Below are 23256 nucleotides of genomic sequence, written 5' to 3' on the forward strand. Positions count from 1 at the left end.
GATCTGCAATTGTATGCCTATTGTGATTCCAACTGGGCGAGTGACTGGGCGAATTGTCCTCTAATCCGTTGCTCTCTTACTGGGTATTTTGTCATGTTAGGACATTCCCCCATCTCCTGGAAGACTAAGAAACAACATACTGTCTCCCGTTCCTCTACTGAGGCTGAATACCGGTCAATGGCTACTACTAGTTGTGTTCTGAAGTGGCTAAAAAGTATGTTGTTGTCTTTGGGTATGTCTCATTCTCAACCTATATGCTTGTTTTGTGACAATCAAGTTGATCTGCACATTGCTGCAAACCCTATCTTCCATGAGTGAACCAAATATATTGAAATTGATTGTCATTTCATTCACAATGAGCTCCAGGCCGGCACCATTGTGCTTTCCTATGTATGCACCAGTGAACAAGTTGTCGATATTTTCACATTGGCTCTCGGACAAAAACAATTTGATTTTTTCCTTTCCAAGTTGGGCATTCGCAATTCTCATGCACCACCTTGAGGGGGAGTATTAGACGAAGGTAAATCTCGCGAGAGTCCTAGGAAATCCGGAGATCCCGGATTTATACAGTTAGGATTTAAAAGTTTTAAAAATTTTGTATTTTCTTTTAAATTAGGAATTGGTTTTGAGGAGCAAGACCTCCGGTTGGATTTGTATATATATAATAAGATATCAATGGAAAAGCAGGATTTGAGCTTCCGAAATTTTTCAAAAGAACATAACAAACCTAGATCAGTTCGCTCTGGTTGTGAGAAGCCTACTAGCTAACCTTTCTAAGGAGACTACATTTAATACATCGAGCAACATGTATAAGATTGGAGATGCTAATTTTACCGATTGACCACGGTACAATATATGGTCTTGTGTGTAGTGCACCAACGACTTATCTACAAAACATTGCTTTAAATGTCTCCAAAATTCCACAAATGAAACTCTAAGTTCCGCTAACTCTACCTACCAATCTCGGTGAGTAGATCAAGCTTTCAACTTATTGTATTCTTTTGGTTAATTATTTCATTAGAGCTTTGTGAGTGGTATGAAGTATACATTTCATAATTGTAGTTTAAATGGAGTATAAATTCCAGTTTAGGGTAAATTTGCACTCTGGTTCACTTTTCCTGTATTTAGCAACATTACATTTATGCATTAACAAATGACATATCAATGCATATTTATATTGATAATAAAATCTAAAAGTACATTAATAGAAAGAAGTAAATTTGTATTCAAGTGGATTTAAAAAAAAAAAGCACATGTTTTATCGGAATTTGTGTTTGTATCCATTACAGATAAAAGTCTACATATTTGCATTTGCACTTATTTGCATTATTTCCAAACACAACCTTATGGTCCAACTAGAACAGATTCTTCATACCAAAATGTTGAAGGAATGGATATGATAAAATAGTAATAGTATCTCTTGAATTGCAATCTGATGGAGCGCAATCCGGTCAGTCTTAGCTGTTAACGAACTCGCCTCTGAGCTGGAGCGTCGGGGAGCCTAAAACGGGAAAAATGAGAGAACTCCGGGGGGAACCCGGTGTGATAACTCCGAAGCTCAAGTCAGTAATCTCTCAAAGGCAAAGTGTAGACTAGATGGCGCAAAGTTCACATACCTTGTTCGCTGGGGGCAAGGGGCTCTTATAATCACTTCACACACTCGCTCCGAGGCCTTTGTCAGGTCGGGTATGATTACCCTTACGTCTGCCAATTCGGTCGTCATCCTTTCTGTTGGGACAGAACCATCACTGCCTAACCGTCCCTCTAATTGGAGATGGCGGTATCAGGTGGCGGTGGCAGGTGGCCGTTTAGAGTGCGGCCGTCAAGCTTCAAATCCCAAGCCAGTCAGGTGCGGCGCCCTTGGGAATGGACTTCCTCAGTGTCAGGCATAGTACGGTTTGTTTGGTTTTGGTGCCCTGAAGGTGTGGAGTGGTGAGCGAGGCGAAGTCTTGAGTTTGGAGGTATGTATAGGGCAGGTCAGTTCGGCGAGGTGTATCCCGAGCTGTTACCAGGTAGGTCGGTTCGGTTCGGTATGTCCCGAACTGTTGCAAGGCAGGTCAGTTCGGCGAGGTGTATCCCGAGCTGTTACCAGGTAGGTCAGTTCGGCGAGGTATGTCCCGAACTGTGGCAAGGCAGGTCAGTTCGGCAAGGTATGTCCCGAACTGTTGCAAGGCAGGCCAATGGATTTCTTTCCGGTTTGGGGCCAAGGGTGAGTTCGGGCCCCTAATAGGGAGCTCGGTCCGCTGGTTTCTCCTCTTGGTGAAAACGCCTTAGGCTTGCTTTTGTGCCGAGCTATTGCTTTTGCCACGTGTCGCATAACTATGAGGTCGGGCCAAATCATCCTTCATCAATTGCCCCCCACTCCTTGCGCCAAGGGTCTTGCCCTGGTGCGGGGAGTTTTGCAAGGTGGTAAGTGGATTTGTCCCGTCCTTTGAATCTTGACTGCGCGAGTTGCATTTGCCAGGGTTCTTCGGTTCCGAGAAGGCGGGAAACGTGCCTACTACTCATGAATGTTGATAGTCGTGACAGCGCGCGTTTTAAATTTCAATAATTCGCGCCGCTGGGACGTGACAGTGGGTCATTTAAATTTGAAGAAAGCGCGCGTCTGTCGTTCTGAAGGGACGTGCGCTGGCGGTTTTTGTCAGTTGTAGAGAGATGTGCGGCGCGATTAGTTTCGGAAAGACGTGCGCCGACGCGACGTCGGTTTCAAAAGACGTGCGCTGACGTTTCGCTCTTTTCAAAAAGACGTGCGCCAATCACGCCTCGACCTCAGGGGACGTGCTGTCAGCGCAAATGTGGGTCGCCAGATCGTCTTTGATCTGCACGGTTGATTCTTGGTTACTGTAGCTATAAATAGTGGGGGACCCCAGTCGATTTGTCACTTCTGTGGTTTGCCTATTGAGCTCGCGTCCAACTTTTCAGCTCGCGTCTAGGCTGGTTACTTAGCCTCCAAGGTTTTTTGGCTTGTTCCTGTCTCCGAAGCTTTCAAAACTTTCTTCCGGTGAGTACCTTCCTGAATCCACCTATTTTCCTTGATGTCTAGCTTTGATAGATCAGACGACTCTTCAAGTAGGACTGATGTAGGTTCTACAAACCGAGCCGTATCCCCCGACTGCCTTAGTGATCCCGAGGTGGAACTTGAGGATGACTATGAACTCGTAGGCCGAGCAGCTTCGGGCAGTTTGGCGTCTACCTCTCGCCGAGGTCGGATGCTAGATAGGTTTGGTCCCTCAAACATAACGCCCGAGGGGCTCCAATCTATACTCATGTCTTACAATATGCTTGGGGGGTATACATATTTCATTCCCTCGGGTAGTTTTCCTTGGGAACACGGTCCTAACGAGATCGTGATTTTTCGAGAGCAGCTCGCCGCGGGGCTGTGACTGCCTTTTAGTCGAAGTCATAAACCACTTTGGCGTTACCATTGGCCAGCTTCACCCAAACTCTATTCGGAACCTAGTGGGGACAGTCTCCCTTTTCTGCGAGCAGAATTTCCCTTTAGACTTGGAGATATTCTCCTCCATCTTGATGCTTAAGAGACAATCGGGTTCGCTTCCTGGGGGAAGACGGGCGTATTACCTTTCTCCTCGACCGAGCTTTAAGCTTTTGCACGATCTTCCTAATAAGGTCCCAGCATGGAAGCGGGACTACTTCGGCGTGCGAAGTACGCAAGGATGGCCCTTTCAGACCGGGTGGGGTGAGGCCGCTCCTGATTCTGATGTCACTCTTGACAAAGAGACGGTGAAGGGCCTCCGGCAATGGGCACGGCAAGGTTTAAAGTGTCATGAGTACTTGACGGAGGCCAAGCTTATTGCGGCCGGTTTGAGTTCGGGTAGGTTTCTAGTTCTGCGATTTCTTGCTTGCTTTTTTCCTTCATTTTTTCTGATGTCGAACTCGTTTCTACAGTTGTGATGGATGCGGAGAGAACTCATAGGGGGCGCCTGTTCCAGGGCATGAAGAGGAGGAAGCGGGTCGCCAAGCGAACTCGTACCGAGCTGCCCCCGGATGAGGAGCCTCAAGTTCCAGGCCACACGCCGGAGGATCTGCCGAGGGAGCCCGAGGTGACTCCACCGATGTATGAAACTATCGGGGGGCCTTACGCTGAGACTACTCATACGGGTGCTCCTGCATACTCCAGTGCTCCTTCTCACTCTAGGTCCGCTCATACGCGAGCTGGGCCTCGGGCTTGGGAGCTCAAGGGGAGTTCAGGAGCGTGTTGACGCCGAACTATGCTCTTCAGAAGAGTAGGGAGGCTACTTTCCCCGAGGAGATCGCGGCGTGGACCGATCTTCCTTTGAACCAGGTCACCTGTCGCGCCGTAACACATGCTATGGTGGTAAGTCAGATTTCGTCTGCCTTTTTCATTTCTATTGCTTTTGCTGTCATTGCTCATTTGTTTCTTTTGGTAGGTGAATTCTTCAATTCATGCCTTAGCAGCCCAAGTGGAGAGGAGCTCGCGACAGGCGCGAGCTGCTGAGGCTCCGCCCATGCTGCTGAAGAGGCTTTCCATGCTGCAAAGGCGAATACCCGAGCTGCTGAGGTGGCCGCTTATGCTGTCGAAGAGGCTGCTCGCGTCTCAATGGCCAGGCAGGCAAGGTCTCAGCGTGATGCCGAGGCCATGGGGGTCGTTGTCAAGCACATGGTGGACTTGAAGTTGGATTTGCAGCATCAAGTCAAATATCTTCAGGAGGACATCAGGGAGAAAACGCAGATTTTTTCCCAAGGCATTGAAGATGCCAAGAAGAAGGTCGTTGAAGACTACATTGTTTCTCTGTGTTTTGACGATCTGATGGTGGATTCTTACAGAAGGGGGTTCAAGCTGAGCCGGTGGATGATCCGAAACACGTACCCCGACCTCGATGTTAGTGCCATATCCACTTCGCGTATAACTCAGGAGATGGCCAATGCTGCCGATGGTGAGCCAGACTTTGAAGGAGAGGCAGGGCCTTCGGGTGTTGTTGAAGTGCCTTCTGATGGCGAAGAAGTAGCTCCGGGCATGTAAAGATAATCTCTCTTTTTTTTTTGAAGTGCCTTCTGATGGCCAATGTACTCCTTTTCTTGCAACGGAATAGATAAATCTTTTTGCCCATGTTCCTTTTTCCCGAACTGATTCTTTGTCGAACTGATAATATGCCACTTGTCCGGGTTATTGTACTTCCGCGACTTGTTTTGCCGCAAAGGCTTTTGCAGCGAACTGATAATATGCCTGACTTTTCTTAGCTTGTTTATGCCGAGGTTCCTCTTGGCTCCACATCGTGGCCCATAGGACCTTATAGCGGTTCCGTCCACTTCGCTTGGCGGTTTATAGGTAGTATCGCCTTAAGTTCACGATGTTTCACGCTCGAGGTACTAGTTTGCCTTCCAAGGTTTCGAGCTCGTATCCCCCCCCCCCGAGCGCTCTCTTTACTTTATAGGGCCCTCCTCAGTTTGGTCCAAGTTTGCCCACGCCGGGTTCGAGCACCATAATCTTACGAAGGACCAGGTCGCCGACTCGGAAGCTTCGTCGCGTTACTCTAGCATTGTAGTAGCGAGCTACCTGCTGCTGGTAGGCCGCTGTCTGGATGTGCGTGAGGTCCCTTACCTCGTCCAGTAGGTCAAGGTTGGTACGTAACTCATCTCCGTTTGTCCGATCGCCGCATGTTTCTAGTCGCAATGTTGGTACTTCGATTTCTACCGGGATAACTGCTTCAGTGCCGTAAGTGAGGTTGAAGGGGGTTTCTCCCGTGGCGGTTTTTTCTGTAGTTTGATGAGCCCACAAGACACTTGGTAGCTCTTTGGCCCACAGTCCCTTAGCACGATCCAGAAATGCTTTCAGTCCGCGCAGGATGGCTCTGTTCATTACTTCCGTCTGACCATTTGCCTGCGGGTGCGCGACTGATGTGAAATTTTGCCGAATCCCCATGTTCTGGCACCACTCTTGGAACTTGATATCCTTGAACTACTTGCCGTTGTCGAAAATTAGTATCCAAGGTAACCCGAAACGACATATTATGTTCTTCCAAAAGAAGTTCTGTATGTTTCGGGCCGTAACAGTTGCCAGAGGTTCGGCTTCTATCCACTTCGTGAAGTAATCTACTACAACAACTAAGAATTTTCTTCCGCCTGTTGCTGGCGGGAATGGCCCCAGGAGGTCGATGCCCCATTATGCAAAGGGCCACGGGCTGGTGAGGTATTTGAGGTCGGAAGTAGGTTGATGGTGGATATTGGCGTGTTTCTGACACTTGTCGCATTTTCTGACGAGCTCAACAGCTTCTGCCTTCATCGTTGGCCAGTAGTATCCTTGTCGAAGTGCTTTTTGGGCGAGTGCTCTGCCCCCTAAGTGTCCGTCGCACAGGCCTTTGTGAGTGTCGCGGAGTACGAACTCGGCTTCGACAGGTCACAGGAAACGCAAGTAGGGGAGCGTGTAGGACCGTCGGTATAACCATTCGTCTATTATGACGTATTTGGCTGCCTGGCGCTGCACCCTCTTGGCTGCATTGCGTTCTGCAGGGAGGGTTCCGTCTATCAAGAAACTCGCGAGTGGGTTGATCCAACTTGGCTCTGCTTCGAGGACGGGAGCGACCTCCTCTGCCCCCCCGAGAATACTAGGCCGAGGTAAATCCTCTATGTACACGGTTCTCATGTTGTTGTGACTTGTGTTGGCTAACCGGGACAAAGCGTCGGCCTCAGTGTTCTCTGACCTCAGGATTTGCCTGATGAAGTGTGACTGGAAGTTGAGCAGGGCCTCTTTTACTTTCGCCAAATATGCGATCATGGAGAGCTCGCGTGCTTTATACTCGCTCGTAACTTGGTTGACCACGAGCAGGGAATCGCTGCAGATGACCAAGTGCTTTGCCTTTACCTTTCGCGCTAGGTTCAGCCCGCCTATCAGTGCTTCGTACTCTGCCTCGTTGTTGGATGCCGTGAACTCAAAGCGTAGTGCGTATTCTAATTTTGTGCCGCCCGGGCCGCATAAGACTATTCCAGCCCCGCTGCCTTGCTAGTTCGAGGAACCATCCATGTGAAGGATCCAAGGCTCCTCATCCTAGTTTGCGTTTCGCCTAACCAGGAGAGATGCCACATTGGCTGCTACTTCACGGGGTTCAAACCTTATTGGCTCGGGAGCTCCGGGTTTGCTCGAACTAGGGACCTCGGGCTCAACCTGTAGGGCTTTGTGGCTGAAAGTGCGCTCGGCAATAAAATCTGCCAAAGCTTGGGCCTTAATTGCGGTCTGGGGTTTGTACTGGAGATCGTACTCGCTGAGTTTGATGGCCCATTTCGTCAGCCTACCGGAGACCTTGGGCTTCAGCAAAACTTGTCGGTTAAGACAACGACGGTGTGAGCTTGGAAGTACGGGCGGAGTTTCCGAGCTGATACCACTAGTGCGAAGGCAAATTTTTCTATCCTGCGGGTACCTTGTTTCTGCTCCCTGCAGAATTTTACTAACATAATAGATGGGTCGCTGGACCCAATCTACTTGTTTTACTAATATCGAACTGACCACTTCGTCGCTCGCCGAGAGGTACAGTTCTAAGACCTCGCCCTCCTCGGGTCTGGCTAAGGTTGGTATGGTGGTGAGGTAAGTCTTTAGCTCGTCGAACGCGAGCTGGCAATCTCGGGTCCATTCAAACCCTTTGCCTTTGATTGCCTTGAAGAAAGGCAGGCAGCGGTCTGTCGACTTGGACATGAAGCGGCTATGCGACCGTTTAGCCTTTGAACTTCTTTTACTTTCCGAGGTGGTCTCATATCAAGGATGGCCTTTATTTTGTCCGGGTTGGCCTCAATGTCACGCCGGTTGACAATGTACCCTAGGAACTTACCCGAGGTGACACCGAAGACACTTGTTTGGGTTTAGTCTCATGTTATACTGACGCAGAATTTGGAAGACAGAATCCAAGTCTTTTATTAATTCTCGCGAAAACTGTGTTTTGACGACCATGTCGTCTACATAACATTCGATTTTCGTGCCAATTAAAGGCCGAAAAAAGTTTATTTACAAGTCTTTGAAAGGTCGCACCAGCATTCTTTAGCCCGAAGGGCATGACCTTGTAACAGTACAGGCCAAACTCGGTAATAAAGCTGGTTTTTCTTGGTCGGACTTGTCCATCTTAATCTGGTTGTAGCCTGAGTAGGCGTCCAGGAAGCTTTGCAGCTCGTGTCCCAAGGTCGCGTCCACCAGGCGGTCAATTCGGGGCAGGGAGAAGCAGTCTTTTGGGCAATCTCGGTTCAGGTCGGTGAAGTTGACGCACATGCGCCACTTGTCGTTGGCTTTTTTCACCAACACTGGGTTGGCTACCCAGCTCGGGTAATGAACTTCCCTTATGAAGTCCGCTGCGAGGAGCTTTTCGACTTCTTCGTCGACTGCCCTCCAACGCTCCGGGGCTAAGTTGTGTTTCTTCTGTCTAATGGGTCTGACTACAAGGTCAGTGTTAAGCTTGTGAGTTATAAGGCCGGGGTCAATACCGGGCATATTTTCCGCGAACAATGCAAAAATATCTAAATTTTGGAGTAAGAAACTCACCAGTTCAGTTCGCAAAGGTTCGTTGACGGAGGCACCGATCTGTAGTGTTCACGCCGGATCTGTAGCCGAGGCCAGGACGACGACTGTTTCCTCAGTGGGTGAAGCTCGTTCCTCGCCCTGCTCCGCAGGTCGCTCTAGTTCGAGTTCGTCGGCTGCCTTGGTTTTTCCCTTCAGGGTGGCAACATAGCATTTGCGAGACTCAAGTTGGTCGCCCCGCACTACCCCCACACCGAAGTCCGTGGGGAACTTCATTGCCAGATAATAGGTGGAGACCACTGCACGCAGAATATGCGTAATTGGTTGCCCTATTATGGCATTGTACGAGGAGGGGGTCGCGAGCACCAGGAAATCGTGTCGAGTCTTACCGCGCACGGCCATGTGCCGACTTCCACAGGTACTGTTATTTTTCCCAAGGGCCTGACTTCCTCTCCGCTGAAGCCTACTAGAGGAGTGTGAGCGGGTTTCAAATCGCTTTTCTGCAACTGCAACTGGTCGAATGCCGATTTGAATAGTATGTCCGCCGAACTGCCTGAGTCTACCAGTACGTGCCGGACTTCGAAGTCGCTGATCCTTAGGTTTATGATGAGCGCGTCGTCGTGGGGGTAATGAACACCTCGCGCGTCGTCTTCTGTAAAAAAGATCGATTCTTCCTTCTTTGGCCTCTTGGGAGGGTTCTGCTCCTCTCGGGCTGCTTCGTGAACTGACATCCTTGTTGCCGCTGAAGTGCATCCTGCCACCACCGAACCGTCCACTATCACGTGGATGGTTCCCCAGACTGGCCTTTCTTCTGGGGGAGGTCGCTGCAAGGTTTCGACCGGTCTATTGCTCGGCTCGGGGACATCCTTCCCGTGTTCCCCTTGCCGACCTGCTTTATTACTATTGTCATAATGTACAAAATTTCTTAAGTACCCGCGACGGATGAGTCCTTCTATCTCGTCGCGGAGATTATTACATTGTTCGGTGCCATGACCGTGGTCTTTATGAAAACTACAATATAAATTTTTGTTCCTCTCATTGGGGTTGCTCTTCAGGCGAGGTGGCCACTTTACGTAAGGGGCATCCTTGATCGTCATCAGGATCTCGGTCCGCCTTGTGTTCAATGGCGTGTAATCCGTCCGAACTGCTAAGGGAGCTCGGGACGGCTGGCTTGGCTTCGCCTCTCGGTTATGGCTTCTTCTGTCGTCGGGGTTGGAGGGCTCGCCTTCTCTTTTTCTTTTTTCAACCCCGTCTTTGTTTCTCTGGTTAGTCTCTTCCTCTGTTCTCATAAACTTGTCCACGAGCTTGAGGAAGTCGGCCATGTTTGCTGGCTGGCTGGCTACCATGTGCCATTTGAACTCTTTGTGAGTCACTCCTCTTTTGGCCGTGGCGAGCTGTACCGCGGGGTCTAACCGAGGGATCTGCAAACATGCTTCATTGAACCGTTTGATGTAGCTCCGGATGGGTTCTCCCTCTCTTTGGATCACCCCGAAGATACTTTCCTCGGTTTTCGAACACCTTTTGCTGGTAATAAAGTGCACAGTGAAGATCTGCACGAACTGGGGCCACCTTTTTATTGACCCGAAAGCTAGGTTCCGGTACCAAGTGCGGACCACCCTCTAAAGGTGGTGGTGAAGGCCACGCACATGCACGACTCGCTTGCCCTAGCAAGGTGCATTTGCGACTGAAACGCGTCGACGTGGTCGTTGGGGTCAAAGGATCCATCGTACTTGTCCAGAGAAGGGAGTTTGAAATCTCTAGGCAAGGGGACTGCCAAAAGTTCTGCTGAAAGGGGGGAGGAACTGAGAGAATGGGGACGGTTTTTGCCTCGCCCGAGCTCGTTTCTTCCTTGCCTCTGAGCTCGGGTAGCACGCGGGTAGCAATTCGGCGACTTCGCCAGCGCCTTCTTTGATTGGGCCTGGTGCTGGCGCTGCTTGCCTCTGTGTTGCCGAGCTCGATGGCCCCGGATTGCTAGCCTGCTGCTAAGGCGCTAAAGCGGTTCTCTGTGAGTGGGAACTCGGGCTTGGAGCGCCGAGGTGACTTTGTTGGCGAGGTTCTTGACCCACCTGCGGGCTACGAGGCTGGTGTGGTCTTTCTTGGCTTTCGGCCCGGGGAAGAGGCCTGACTGTTAGGGGGGTTCTGCGGTCGGGAAGCCTCTCCTTGGTGAGGTCATCCACCTTGGGGGGAGGCCTTGACTGGCTTTGAAACAGGGTGTCGGGGGGGGGGGAGCAGCTGGTTCAAGGGTAGCTGAGGGAATTGTTGTTGATAATGGTGTTGGGAGAGGTGGTGCAACATCTGGTGTTGCTGGAGTTGCTGCATTTGGGCCTACATTGCCCGCATGCATTGCATCAGATCATCTATCTGGTTTTGGCGGGCTGCCAGTGGGACAACAATTGGTTTCGCGAAGTTCGTTTCGATGGGGAGTGGGAGAGGTGCCACCGCGTGTGGCACATTCAAGCTTGGGATCTCATCCACTGAAAGGGGGATGGTGAACTGCCTAATGCACACCGCCGGAGCATGAAGTTGCTCTCCGGTAGTGGCTGTTTCGGTTCCACGTCCGGCACTACTGGAGGAGGCCATTTCAGTGTTGGAGTGGGTGTTGGAGTTTTTGAAAGAAGGGTAGGTAGAAGAGATTTAGAGGGAGGCTTTTAGAAGCTTTCCCACAGACGGCGCCAATTGATGGAGCGCAATCCGGTTGGTCTTAGCTGTCAACGAACTCGCCTCTGAGCTGGAGCGTCGGGGAGCCTGAAACGGGAAAAATGAGAGAACTCCGGGGGGAACCCGGTGTAATAACTCCGAAGCTCAAGTCAGTCTCTCAAAGGCAAAGTGTAGACCAGATGGCGCAAAGTTCACATACCTTGTTCGCTGGGGGCAAGGGGCTCTTATAATCACTTCATGCACTCACTCCGAGGCCCTTGTCAGGTCGGGTATGATTACCCTTACGTCTGTCAATTCGACCATCGTCCTTTCTGCTGGGACAGAACCGTCACTGCCTAACCGTCTCTCTAACTGGAGATGGCAGTGTCAGGTGGCGGTGGCAGGTGGCCGTTTAGAGTGCGGCCGTCAAGCGTCAGATCCCAAGCCAGTCAGGTGCGGCACCCTTGGGAACGGACTTCCTCAGTGTTAGGCATAGTACGGTTTGTTTGGTTTTGGTGCCCTGAAGGTGTGGAGTGGTGAGCGAGGCGAAGTCTTGAGTTCGGAGGTATGTATAGGGCAGGTCAATTCGGCGAGGTGTATCCCGAGCTGTTACCAGGTAGGTCGGTTAGGCGAGGTATGTCCCGAACTGTTGCAAGGCAGGTCAGTTCGGCGAGGTGTATCCCGAGCTGTTACCAGGTAGGTCAGTTCGGCGAGATATGTCCCGAACTGTGGCAAGGCAGGTCAGTTCGGCGAGGTATGTCCCGAACTGTTGCAAGGCAGGCCAGTGGATTTCTTTCCGGTTGGGGCCAAGGGTGAGTTCGGGCCCCTAGTAGGGAGCTCGGTCCGCTGGTTTCTCCTCTTGGTGAAAACGCCTTAGGCTTGCTTTTGTGCCGAACTGTTGCTTTTGCCACGTGTCGCATAACTGTGAGGTCAGGCCAAATCATCCTTCATCACAATCGGTTCCGAAATGAATGTTTTCTTGACTTCAATTAACATCCATGACTGATTCTAGGCTGTACTGTTTTGCTTGACAAAACAAATTGAGGGAAAATTCTTCAGGAATTTCACAAATTTTGTGAACTTTCCCTCAACTTTATGTTTTTCTCTTGTTACATTTTCTATCAAACCAAACACACCTTTAGTGCCACCATCTGTTATTGGTGCTTCTCCTCAACTTTTCAATGCACAACATGAGAGGAAGCTAATTAAGGCCAAACTTATACAAAATTAGAAGAGGCTAGCAAGCTCTATTCAAGGAACTCTACTTGGCGAAACTAAGTAAAAGATAAGAGGCTAGCAAGCTCTAAGCAAGGTTCATATGAAACTTCAACATAAAAATCTTGTAAGACTCTTGGGAGGTTGTGTGGAAGGAGAAGAAAAGTTACTCGTCAACGAATATATGCCCAATGGAAGCCTTGATGTTGTTCTTTTTGGTTAACATTCTTTTCTTGATATTTTTGAATTTAATTAGATGTTGAAAGAATACAACATAAATTAGAATTGGGTACCAAAATCCATTTAACCTTCCATATCTCAATTGAGATCTAATGCATAGTATTTCATATTTTGTTTAGCCAAATGAAAGAAGACGAGCACTACTCGATTGGATAAAAATGATTTAACATTATTGTTGGAATTGTTCGTGGAAATCTTTATTCTCACCATTCATGATCGTCATTCAAACAACTGGGTAGTGCCTTACTCAATAAGATCAATAATATCATTGTAGATGCACTGGTGCAATTTGAAGTCATTTTAATCCTCTTATCAGCCATTATGATAAATAATAGAGAATCTTGTGAAACCACGGGTATTCACTATCCAATATCGTCTTAAGCACAATTGGATTGTGCCTTACAACATGAGGTTAATACCACCCTTGTAGATGCATTAGTACAATTCAACATCATTCTGGTGCCCATATGCCTCATAATGGCAAATTATAGAAAATCATATGATACCTCGAATGTTCACCATCCTTAGGACACCATTGTTGCGCATTCTGCCATAAGGTCAAAACAATCCTTCCAGATGCACTTGTGTAATTTATAGTGTTTTAGGCCTCTAGTGTTCCTCTATGGAAATAATGTAAAATCCTACGAAACTAAAGATTTTCACCATCTGGGACCGTTGTTCAAACTACATGGTGCCTTAAACTCAATAAGGTCAATAGTATCATTACAGACGCGTTAGTGCATTTTAAAGGTGTTCCTATCCCCCTATGATCTATTATGGTGAATAACAGAGAATCTTGTGAAACCATAAATTATCACGGTTCAAGATCGCCCTAACCACAACTGGATTGTGCCTTATAATAGGAGGTTAATACCACCCTTGTAGATGCATTGACACAATTTGGCAACATTCTAGTGTTATATGCCAAGTAGTGGTGAATAATAGAGATCATATGATACCTCGAATTTTCATTGTCACATACCATCCAGGATCATCCTTTAAACAACTAGGTGGTGTCTTACTAGATAGGCTCAATAATATCCAAGGATCAAAGTATCGTTATCGAGTATTGTATCAAATAACTTGAATATGGATACACTTTGGAAAATATGGATACGAACGAAAGATATTAAAACACATGGATACGCTAGGAAAATAAATACAAATTATGTAAATACACCAATTACACTAGCTTTAAGGTCAAATTAGCCACAAATAAGATATAAATACATAAAAATGTATATTTTAATGACATATATAAATGAATATATTACAATTAATATAATGAGATGCATAAATATCATACAATTTTGTTGATAATCCATCAATCAAGAGTTAAAGACTCATATTATATAGACACAAAAAATGTAATTATTATCTTTTAATTACTATATCTATTATTTTGTATTTTACTATTTTTACTTTTTAACATTAACAAAAAAAGTCAATTAAATATTAAATTTCCAAATGTTTCGTAAACAATATATTTATTTTTTAAATAATAAATATGTTATTGTAAAATGTGAATCAAAATATATAATCTTAACTTAAAATATTTTACATCCATATATTAAAATTTTTAAAATGCATATCATATAGAAATGCATAATTTTTAATTACTAAAACAATTATTCCATCATCATTTTATTTCAATAAATTTTCTAAAACAATAAATCATTTTCTATATAAATTTAAATTAGTGTATTTGATAGATTTAATATAATATTATATGCTTGAATATTTTGTAAACAAAATTTTATTTTTATAAATAATGAATATGTTATTATCTATTTTAAATTAAAAAATCAATTAATAATTTATAAAAATATATTAAAATTTTATATATATATTCTAAAGTAATGTATGGATTTTTAGTATTAAAATAACTATTTTATTATTAATACTTTTATTTGTATATATTTATTAAGAGTAAAAAATTAATTGTGTAATTTGGTGACATTTCTAGTCATCCTATGATCCATTATGGTGAACAACACGCAACTTTCCAAAATCACGCATATTCATTGTCCAAGAACTAAGCACAACTAGATCATGTGAAACCACGCATATTAACCTTCTGTTAAAAAGCGTCATCTAATTACATATAGGATGATTTTGGACGATGAACGTCACTGTTTTCATAGGATTCTTCACTATTGGCCACAATGGACAATTGGAGGCATGAAGGACTACAAAATAGCAATAGTATATTCATAAAGATTATTTAGACCTTACGGTTGATGGCACGACAACATTGCCCCATGAACGGTATCAAATAATGAATATTTGTAATATCACAAGTGATGTAACCGTTTTCGGCCACGTACCAATGTTTTGTCATGTAAAATTTTTTGGCTAAGTACCTCGTTATTTGACCAGGTGGTGGCGTGCCTTAGTGATGAGCTACTTGGTAGTGAACTACCTACTGGCGAACTGCTCGGTGGAGAACTGCCTGGTGGCGAACTGCTCGGTGGCAAACTGTCTGGTGGCGAACTGCCTGGTGGCGAGCTGCCTGGTGGCGAATTGCTTGGTGGCGAACTGCCTGGTGGCGAACTGCCTGGTGGTGAGCTGCTCGGTGGTGAACTGCCTGGTGGCGAGCTGCCCGGTGGCGAGCTGCTCGGTGGCGAACTGCCTGGTGGCGGACTGCCTACTAGGCGGCCGATGACTTAGAGAATGCTGGAGCTCCCTGGTGCGGTGCAATCCGGCTGCCCTCAACATGAGGTGGTCTTCTTTCCATTGTAGGCTGCGGGAGCTGAGGGACCTACGAGAACTTTATCTTTTCCTCCTCTTTGTAGGTGGCAGGAGCTGAGAGACCTGCGAGAACTCCATCTTTTCCTCCTCTTTGTAGGCGGTGGGAGCTGAAGGACCTGCGAGAACTATATCAGAGGTCCCGGGGGTATTTTCCCGGTGGGGGCTCTCCGACGCTTAAGTTAGCACTCTTATTGTAGAGAGCTTTGAAGATAATACGAGAGAGCTAGAGAGCAGGGGTTACTTTCCTTTTTTCATCCCCCTCCCCTTTGGGGGGTGAGGTCCTTATATACCGGAGTCCTCGCGGGTTAGGTGGGTGAAAAGCCTCCAAACGGTAAGACTTGTCGCATCCTGTCAGAACCGGGGTACGATGGTGAACTCCTCGAGGTCGTCGGGCTGGCGCTTGTGTCAGGCGGCCAGGTCGGCGCCTGGGCCGGGTTGTCAGAGGGACGCCTGCGTCAGTCGGCGAGTCAGTGTCTAGACTAGGTCGTCAAGCTGGCACCTGTGTCAGTCGGCGGGTCAGTGTCTAGCCAAGTTTATGGGCGGCTTGGCCGGATCATGCTCTAGGCTGGTCCAGGTCGACCAGGTCGCGCAGGCCGCACGCCGCACGCAGCTCGCGCAGTTCGCGCGTGCGCCGCGCAGGTCACGCGTGCCGCGCGCAATTCGCGCAGGCCGCGCGCGCGCCGCACAGGTCGTCTGTGCCGCTCGCAGATCGTGCAGGCGCGCGTCAGGCCGCATGCAGGTCGTGCTAGGCCGTGCGCAGGTCGCGCCAGGCCGGCCAGACTGGTGCCCGGGTGGGTCACCAACTTCATAAGTTTGTTGGTTGAGTGTTTTCCTAGTTATCACGAGGTGCCACGTGTCACAATTTCACTGGAGGGCCAAATCTACCTCATCAACAAGATTTTTGTTATTTGGCACAACATAACATATTGAAGAATAAAATCGCTAAATCACATATATATATATATATATATATATATATATATATATATATATATACCTTATTTTAAAAAGCATCATCCAATTGTACATAGGACGACTCTAGATGGTGAACGTCCTTGCTTTCACAGGATTCTTCGTTATTTGGAGGCCTAAAACGCTGAAAAAGTAGTAGTGCATCTGCAAGGGTTATTTTAACATTTTGGCGAAGGGCACGACAACATTACCCCAAGGAATGCATCAAATGATAAACATCTTTGTCTCACAAGATTCTTTGTTATTCGTCAAAATGAAGGTAGATTTGGACGTCAAAATGATAAACGTCCAAATAACGTCGCTAAATCGTACCAGTGCATCTGCAGGGGCTATGTTGGTCTTTTGTTAGAAAGCGTCATCCAATTGTACATAGGACGATCCCATATGGTGAACGTCTTTGCTTTCACATGATTTTTCGTTATTTGCTATAATGGGCAATTGAAGGCCTAAAACGCTGAAAAAATAGCGGTAGTGCATCTGTAAAGGTTATTTTAACCTTTTGGTTAAGGGCGTGACAATATTTCCCCGAGGATGGTGTCAAATGATAAACATCTTTAGTATCACAAAATTTTTTGCTATTTGCTGCAATGAAGCATATAAGGAGCACCAGTAAATCTGCAAGGACTAATGTTGATCTTTTGTTAGAAAGAGTCATCGAATTATACATAGGACGATCCTGAACATTGAGCGCCATTGGTTTTAGAGGTTATATAATGGACAATTGGAGACCTAAAACACTACAAAATATTTTATATAAGGTCAAATTAATTTATACAGATGCATTATTGTGATTTAGCGACACTTCATGCCTTTAATTATCCATTACGACAAATAGTGAAGAATCCTGTGGAAATAAATTTTCATTAATGAAGAGTAAAAGTCCGGTCCGAGTTCTACCCAGGCGCCAATATCCTTTCCATGCGACTCACGCTCCATCTAGACATCCGACCTTATTCGAGAATTCAGACCAGATGGCCGCAGCCGTGATATCTTCTCCGGTTTTCTTTTCGTTTGCCAACCTCCACTGCTCCAACATCACTCGAGCAAACCCCAAACCCTATTTTCACGCCTTTCGCCTCTTCTCTCACTCTCTCAATGGCTGGCGCACCATAAGCCCTAGAACCAGTATTTGCCACGGAAAGGTTTCTCTCTTTATGTCTCTCTTGAATTCTGATATCTATAGAAAGATCAAACTTCCAAACAAGGAGACGATTAAGATGTATGTTTTCAGCTTAATGATTGCTCGGGAGAAGAACCGGGGGAGATAGAGGAGACTTTCTTTGACGATGAAGATGCTGACGACGACAGTGAGGAAGATGAGATGGAAAGCAGCGTTGATTTGCTATTCAGGTTCCTTCGGAGCATGTTCAGAAATGTCTCCAAGAGAGCCAAGAAAGCTACACGTTCAATTTTGCCTCCAGCGATATCGCCCCAGCTGGTACTATTGGAATCCTGGCTTCTACTTTACTGTTCTACAGTTTGCATTATACTGTTGTCTCCTTAGATCGAACTAAATTCGTTAAGATGATGTTGCTAATTTCATCATAAAATTAGCACAGAACCGTACCGGTTCTAACTACTTAATTCTCATGTTTTCTGCCCCATCTCTTGTTGTTTAAGGCAACCCCGTTTAGTTTCTCCTCCATTGCCAACACCATCTTAACGAATTAAGTATGTTCCCTTCTACCCGTTGGCTAAGTGAAATTGAGTTGATGGCACCGGTTTGGACTTCAGAGACGTGGGAGTTTAAGAATTAGGGTTGGCGTATCTTAGGTTGCAGACGTGCTTCTGGGACGTTACCTGAATAGAACAGAAGAAACAAAACTGAAGGAAGATCTGAAATTCTAGCAGTCAGTTATGCTTTGCAGAGGAATATGTTCTGATGTAAGAGATAGCATTATGTTGACACGGACATAACCTTGGTGAAATGTTACACTGGTGGCAGGTCGGGTAAGAGTAAGTCAAACTTTAATCCATTCTAGATAATCAAGTAGCCGCAACATGTGAAGAAGAAGAAGAAAGGAAAGAGGGGGGAATGTACTTGTTTGTGACAATTTGGCCAAGTGAGAACTAATAAGTTGGTGTAGGCTGAAGGTTCTAAGAGGCCAAGAGATGGGGTTGAAACGAACATGGGTTGCTGCGGGAATAAGGAAAAGCTAGTCAAAGTGGAAATGTAGAATGCAATTCATTTAGTAAAAATAAAAATCCCCCTCTCCCGACAGATGTACAACCTCAATTCCCTTGTGCATTATTTCTGCTTTGCATCAGCTTGTTTCTTCTTCAGTCATGATGGGTGTGGGAGCTCTGGAAATCAATTGGGAACAACTTTCAGTGTATGATTTTGTTTTTTGAAAACAAAAGCAACTGCTGACGTGGCAGTTGTTTTTTGTTTTGAAAAAAAAAGCATATCAACAAACACCCCCTTTCATTTTATAGTGGAATTTGTTTTTATATGGAACTCTAGTTACTAGGATGGAGTGGATGGGGATGTCATTGTGATATTCTGATTAAAAAGGATGGCTGCCTGGGAAACTTTTAAACATGGTTGTATTAAATGTCAAATTAACTGCAGCAGAAAAAACCTTCCTGGCTTGCGGCTTGCCTTACTATCTTTAGAATTGTTTAATACAGCATCGACAATGCCATTATTCCCTATGTTGTGATCTCTAGAATTGCTTAAGAAATTGCTGTGATCTCTAGATTTGCAAGTGAAAACTTTGCTTATTTTGACGAAGGAAACTATTCTATTTACTCTAGTTCAAATTGCACTAATGATTATTTTAATAAATAAATTACACTAATAATTTTGATCCAAGATTGCTGGAAATACCAGTTCAGTTCTATCATGAGAACCGTTAGTCATAATGATGCAAAAGGCTTTAACCTCACACCTTTGCAATGGGCATGCATTTTTTATTCATGATATGTTTGGTTCAAGATTCTACTATTATCTATTTAAGCTGTTACTTTATTGTCAATACAAGTCATCCTTTCAATTAATCATTAGACATTTTACATTGTTCATAATGAATGAAAGCAGCTTGTATCTAAATTGACGCTAAACCTTTTCTCTTTCTTTGGGGGTGTTGGGCACATACAGGTTTATTTTGCAGTGGATGGAGTTCTTCTTTTGACTTCACTTTCTATTGTCAAAGCATTTCTTGAGGTATGCTAGTTAGTAGCTTATGAAGCAGGGTAACTCTGGAATGCTGAGTAATATAGATGCTGGCTGTGTATTAGTTTCAATATCAATCTGGTATGGGGCAAACACTTATTCTGTCACCATAACTATCATCGTCATCAATCTTATATGAGGATGTAGGAGTGGGTTTGGTTCACAAATCCTGTTGCTCCATGCTGTTCTAAATAGGGATTTATCAATGACACACTGAATGTTTTTTATTAGTGTACAGAAATACACATGGGTCTTTTGCCACGAGCAGCAGTGTATTTTCAAAGTGCCTTATCAGGATCTATACTAGTGATACCAAGGGTTTTCAGTTCTGTTGAATCATCCATAAAATATTAACCGAGTATCTGATCATATTCATTTGTAATTGGGTTAAATTTATCTTTTCAATACTCTGTTGCGAGGAACAGCACCTGGTTAAATAGAAAAATATGCATTAACTGACCTGGTTGTGGATGCTACTTACAGGTGGTTTGCACTCTTGGAGGTACTGTCTTTGCTGTTATTCTGCTGCTACGTGTGATCTGGGCAATGGTTTTTCATTTCCAGTCAAGTGGAAGTAGTTTCAACCAGGGTGGAACCTCCTATGGCACAACACAGCCTGCAACTTGATTTTATCACCGTTTCTAGCGGTTACTGGATGCTTGTAAATATGATTAGGATGTTGTTAGAGAGAGCACGTAGTTGTGCATATAGGAGAGGCCACATTATTTCATTCATCATTTTCATTAGGAGGGGTTCAAGAATCAATTCTAATGCCAAAGCAACATGGTTGTGCTCCAATTAGCGTTGCTTTGTCAGAGAGGTAACTTACAAATATTAGAACAGGGTATGTACTGCAGTTGAACTTCAGATCCTTAGAGAAATGGCAAACTCTGCCTTCATGTGAAAATGCTTGAAACTAAGTATTTGTTTGGTTCCGTGGGTGTTTATGGATAGGCCATTTATTTGTAATTTTTCACTTTAGACATTTATTTATACATTTTTCACTTTAAACGTTTCCTGTTTTTGTTGTTTGGTTGGGTTTCACTTTAAACGTTTTTTACACTCCACTTCAGACTAATACCTAAAGTGTACCACATCAGCATTTGGTTTCAAGAAATGTTGGGGCGTTGGGGGAAACAAGAATTTGACGTTTCCCCAAATGCCCTATGGTTATGCACAAAAATTGAAGTATTTAAGTTTTCTACCATTTATTTGATAAATGGTGAAATCAAACAGTGTTTCATTTTGTTTCATATGCAATAAATGCCAACACCTATGTGGCGCTGATGTGGTGGCATTTTTTCAATAAACGCCCATGGACCCAAACACAGAATATTTAGTTCTGTTTGGAGTTCCATCATGATTTGTTCCAAGAATGTGTACAAACGGCCTCTGGGTGCTGGAAACCTAAAACTCTTGAGTCTTGACGAAACGTAAGTAAATCACTTCTGACATCGTCTGTATCTGTTTTGCAGTAATTCACAGGAGCAAAGAAACAAAGAAAAGCAATCCAAGAAACTCCTCATGTAGTAATGTCTCATCGATCAAAGCTCAAAACTTGGTTACATTAAGCTGGATTGGTAGACATTACTCTGATGAACCACTGAGAAGGCGAGAACGCTGCCAATAGTGTTGCCATGCTATCCATGTGTATTACAATTTTCATCATGTTTGCTGTTTTTGATCGCTATCCATCATGTATGCGTTGCCTTCCTGCCTCTGTAAATGCCTTGTGAAATGGAATAATTTCGTTGTAGTTTTACATGTAAATAACTGAGTCACTATTGTCATATGAAATTCATTCCTTTTTGTTAAGTGAAATTTGAAAGCATCGGTTTACTGGAATGCTGAAACGACATCATATCCCCAAGTTTTATCAGCAAACGGAAATGGCTACCTTTTTTCAGATTTTGAACTTTCTAAAATGCAAAAGGGAAACCACATCAAGATGAAACACTCTATACATAGCACCAAAATCAGATGGCCAGAAATCATCCAATAACCGTGATTGTTCATTGGAAATATTTTAACTGGGACCGATCTAATATGGTGGGTCCTGATCTTTGAAACGTGGGACAAGAGGTATAAGCAATTGCGTTGTTATTGGAGTTGGAGGCCCAGACTTTTCTTTTCTATGGGTCCCAACTAAAATGTAGCATGTCCCTGAGACCTGAGAGCCCGACGTCTCCATGTTTAATGCTCTTGTCTTTATCTTTCCTGTCAATCATCATGACCTGCTTTGCCTACCTCCGCTGCATTCACGGGTTAGGCTCAGACGCTCAGTATTAAAGTCCACTTGGTTCCAAGTTTGGGTGCACCGTGACCCATTGCCATCATGGCCTGCTGCAAGCATACAAAAAATCACCAAACCTAACTGCACGATGGAGAGATGGAGCCCTCTCTGTTGACTGTTGGTCAAAGGTTTTCATTGAACAGAATAAAGCACTACAATAAGCACATTGACATAGTCTACGATCACGCCGCGACCCAAAATAGACCAGGTCCAATCCAATCCAATAAATATTTTGGACATTTTGGATTGGTCCAATTCAATGTTTGGAGCATCTAATATGTTCAAATTCCTTTTAATTTAGATTGGTTTCAACCCTGGTCCATTGACACATATATTCTTACTAGTAAACATGTATGTGCATTTATACGTGATACTATCTCTAAGACAAAACTATTTATAATTCATAGACAATTTTTGAACAGTTATAAGTGGACAGTTTCTTAACTGTTATAAATAAGCAGATTTTGAGGTGAGAATAAAGGACACATATGCCCGTTTTTATACCCATTGTATGTTGTTTAGATAAAGAGTAAAAATGTCTAATGAGAAATCCAAAAAATGAGGTTATTTGCTCTTTTATTAATAGTATAAATATTCTATCAATGAGCCAGATATCGATTCAATCCAACCCAATCTAATATAAATTCATTACAAATAATTCAATGTCTTTGTTGGTCTGTCCATCTGTCTAAATTTATTTTGGTTTGGATGAGGTTCAATCCAAAACCGGTCCATTGACACCCCTAGCTGCCAGTCTACTCGTTTCTGTGACGATGAGATTGTTTGCCTCCAACCCGACCTCGTTTAATCACCTTCACTCTGTGAAACTTCCAGGCTATAATAAAATCCAAACCTTAAATCAGGATTTATAAGTAAGAGGATTGAATGGCTACACAAGGCACGCTAATATATGACAAATATCTAGATTTTTAGAATCCTATAAGCCACGCTAATATATGACTAATATGTGACAAATATCTTACGTTTTATTGGTTTATTAAACAATGTTTAGGTTGTCTATTAGCAGTATACCACTGCCTTGCTTTTGATTTTTTTTTGGATACGTAAGCTTTTGAAAGTTTATTCCGGGAATTCAGCAAGGTAAAATGTGAAAACGACACCGTTGTACACGAGCTGGATGCCCCACAAGTTTTTAACGTGAAAGTCTGGGAAATTTGAGGTAGGGTCTGTTAAGGCAGCAGTGTCATCATGTTTTGCACATGAACATTACCCGGTCTCCATGGTCCACACTACCATCTTTCCGTAGATGGACATGGAGTACCCTGATAAACAGGCTCTCCCCTCCTGAGTCCTGCCTGTACGACAAGGTAGAAATCGACATAATGATGTTCAATGCACCAATTAAGGTGATCAGAATGGGCACCATCCAAGGTTGCGTTTGGCATTCCTTAAATTTTAAGGATTTGTCTCCTTTTTACGAGTTAAAATAAGGGCTCTTCTCATGGAGACTTCATTTTACAGCTCCTACTACTTCAA

At 44.7% G+C, this 23256-nt stretch overlaps 1 protein-coding gene across 2 annotated transcripts; it reads left to right on the top strand.

Annotated features, from left to right (window-relative positions):
- Window positions 1-17030: 17030 nt before the first annotated feature.
- Window positions 17031-21287, top strand: SHW1 (short hypocotyl in white light1). 2 transcript variants are annotated; one of them, XR_016113077.1, is made up of 5 exons: window positions 17108-17433; window positions 17523-17729; window positions 19392-19457; window positions 19950-20286; window positions 20942-21287. XR_016113077.1 is itself a non-coding variant. In XM_088985315.1 (4 exons), exons 1-4 carry the CDS (start codon window positions 17158-17160, stop codon window positions 20091-20093), a joined length of 693 nt encoding a protein of 230 aa, XP_088841441.1. In that variant the 5' UTR covers window positions 17031-17157; the 3' UTR covers window positions 20094-20477. The 2 variants fall into 2 exon arrangements, 1 of the variants encoding a protein (XP_088841441.1); XM_088985315.1 differs by lacking the exon at window positions 20942-21287 and having other exon boundaries at window positions 17031-17433; window positions 19950-20477.
- The last annotated feature ends 1969 nt before the right edge of the window (window positions 21288-23256 follow it).

This window comes from Nelumbo lutea, chromosome 4 (genome assembly GCF_056320005.1).
Source record: "Nelumbo lutea isolate HS-2025 chromosome 4, American lotus-T2T, whole genome shotgun sequence".
NCBI lineage: Eukaryota > Viridiplantae > Streptophyta > Magnoliopsida > Proteales > Nelumbonaceae > Nelumbo > Nelumbo lutea.

Bases quoted from the DNA above. Each gene is read 5' to 3' on its own strand.
- SHW1 (XM_088985315.1), top strand. From the start codon at position 17,158: ATGAAGAGTAAAAGTCCGGTCCGAGTTCTACCCAGGCGCCAATATCCT. The intron at 17,434-17,522 runs GTTTCTCTCTTT...GTATGTTTTCAG, and splicing joins CCAGTATTTGCCACGGAAAG to CTTAATGATTGCTCGGGAGA. The intron at 17,730-19,391 runs GTACTATTGGAA...GGGCACATACAG, and splicing joins CAGCGATATCGCCCCAGCTG to GTTTATTTTGCAGTGGATGG.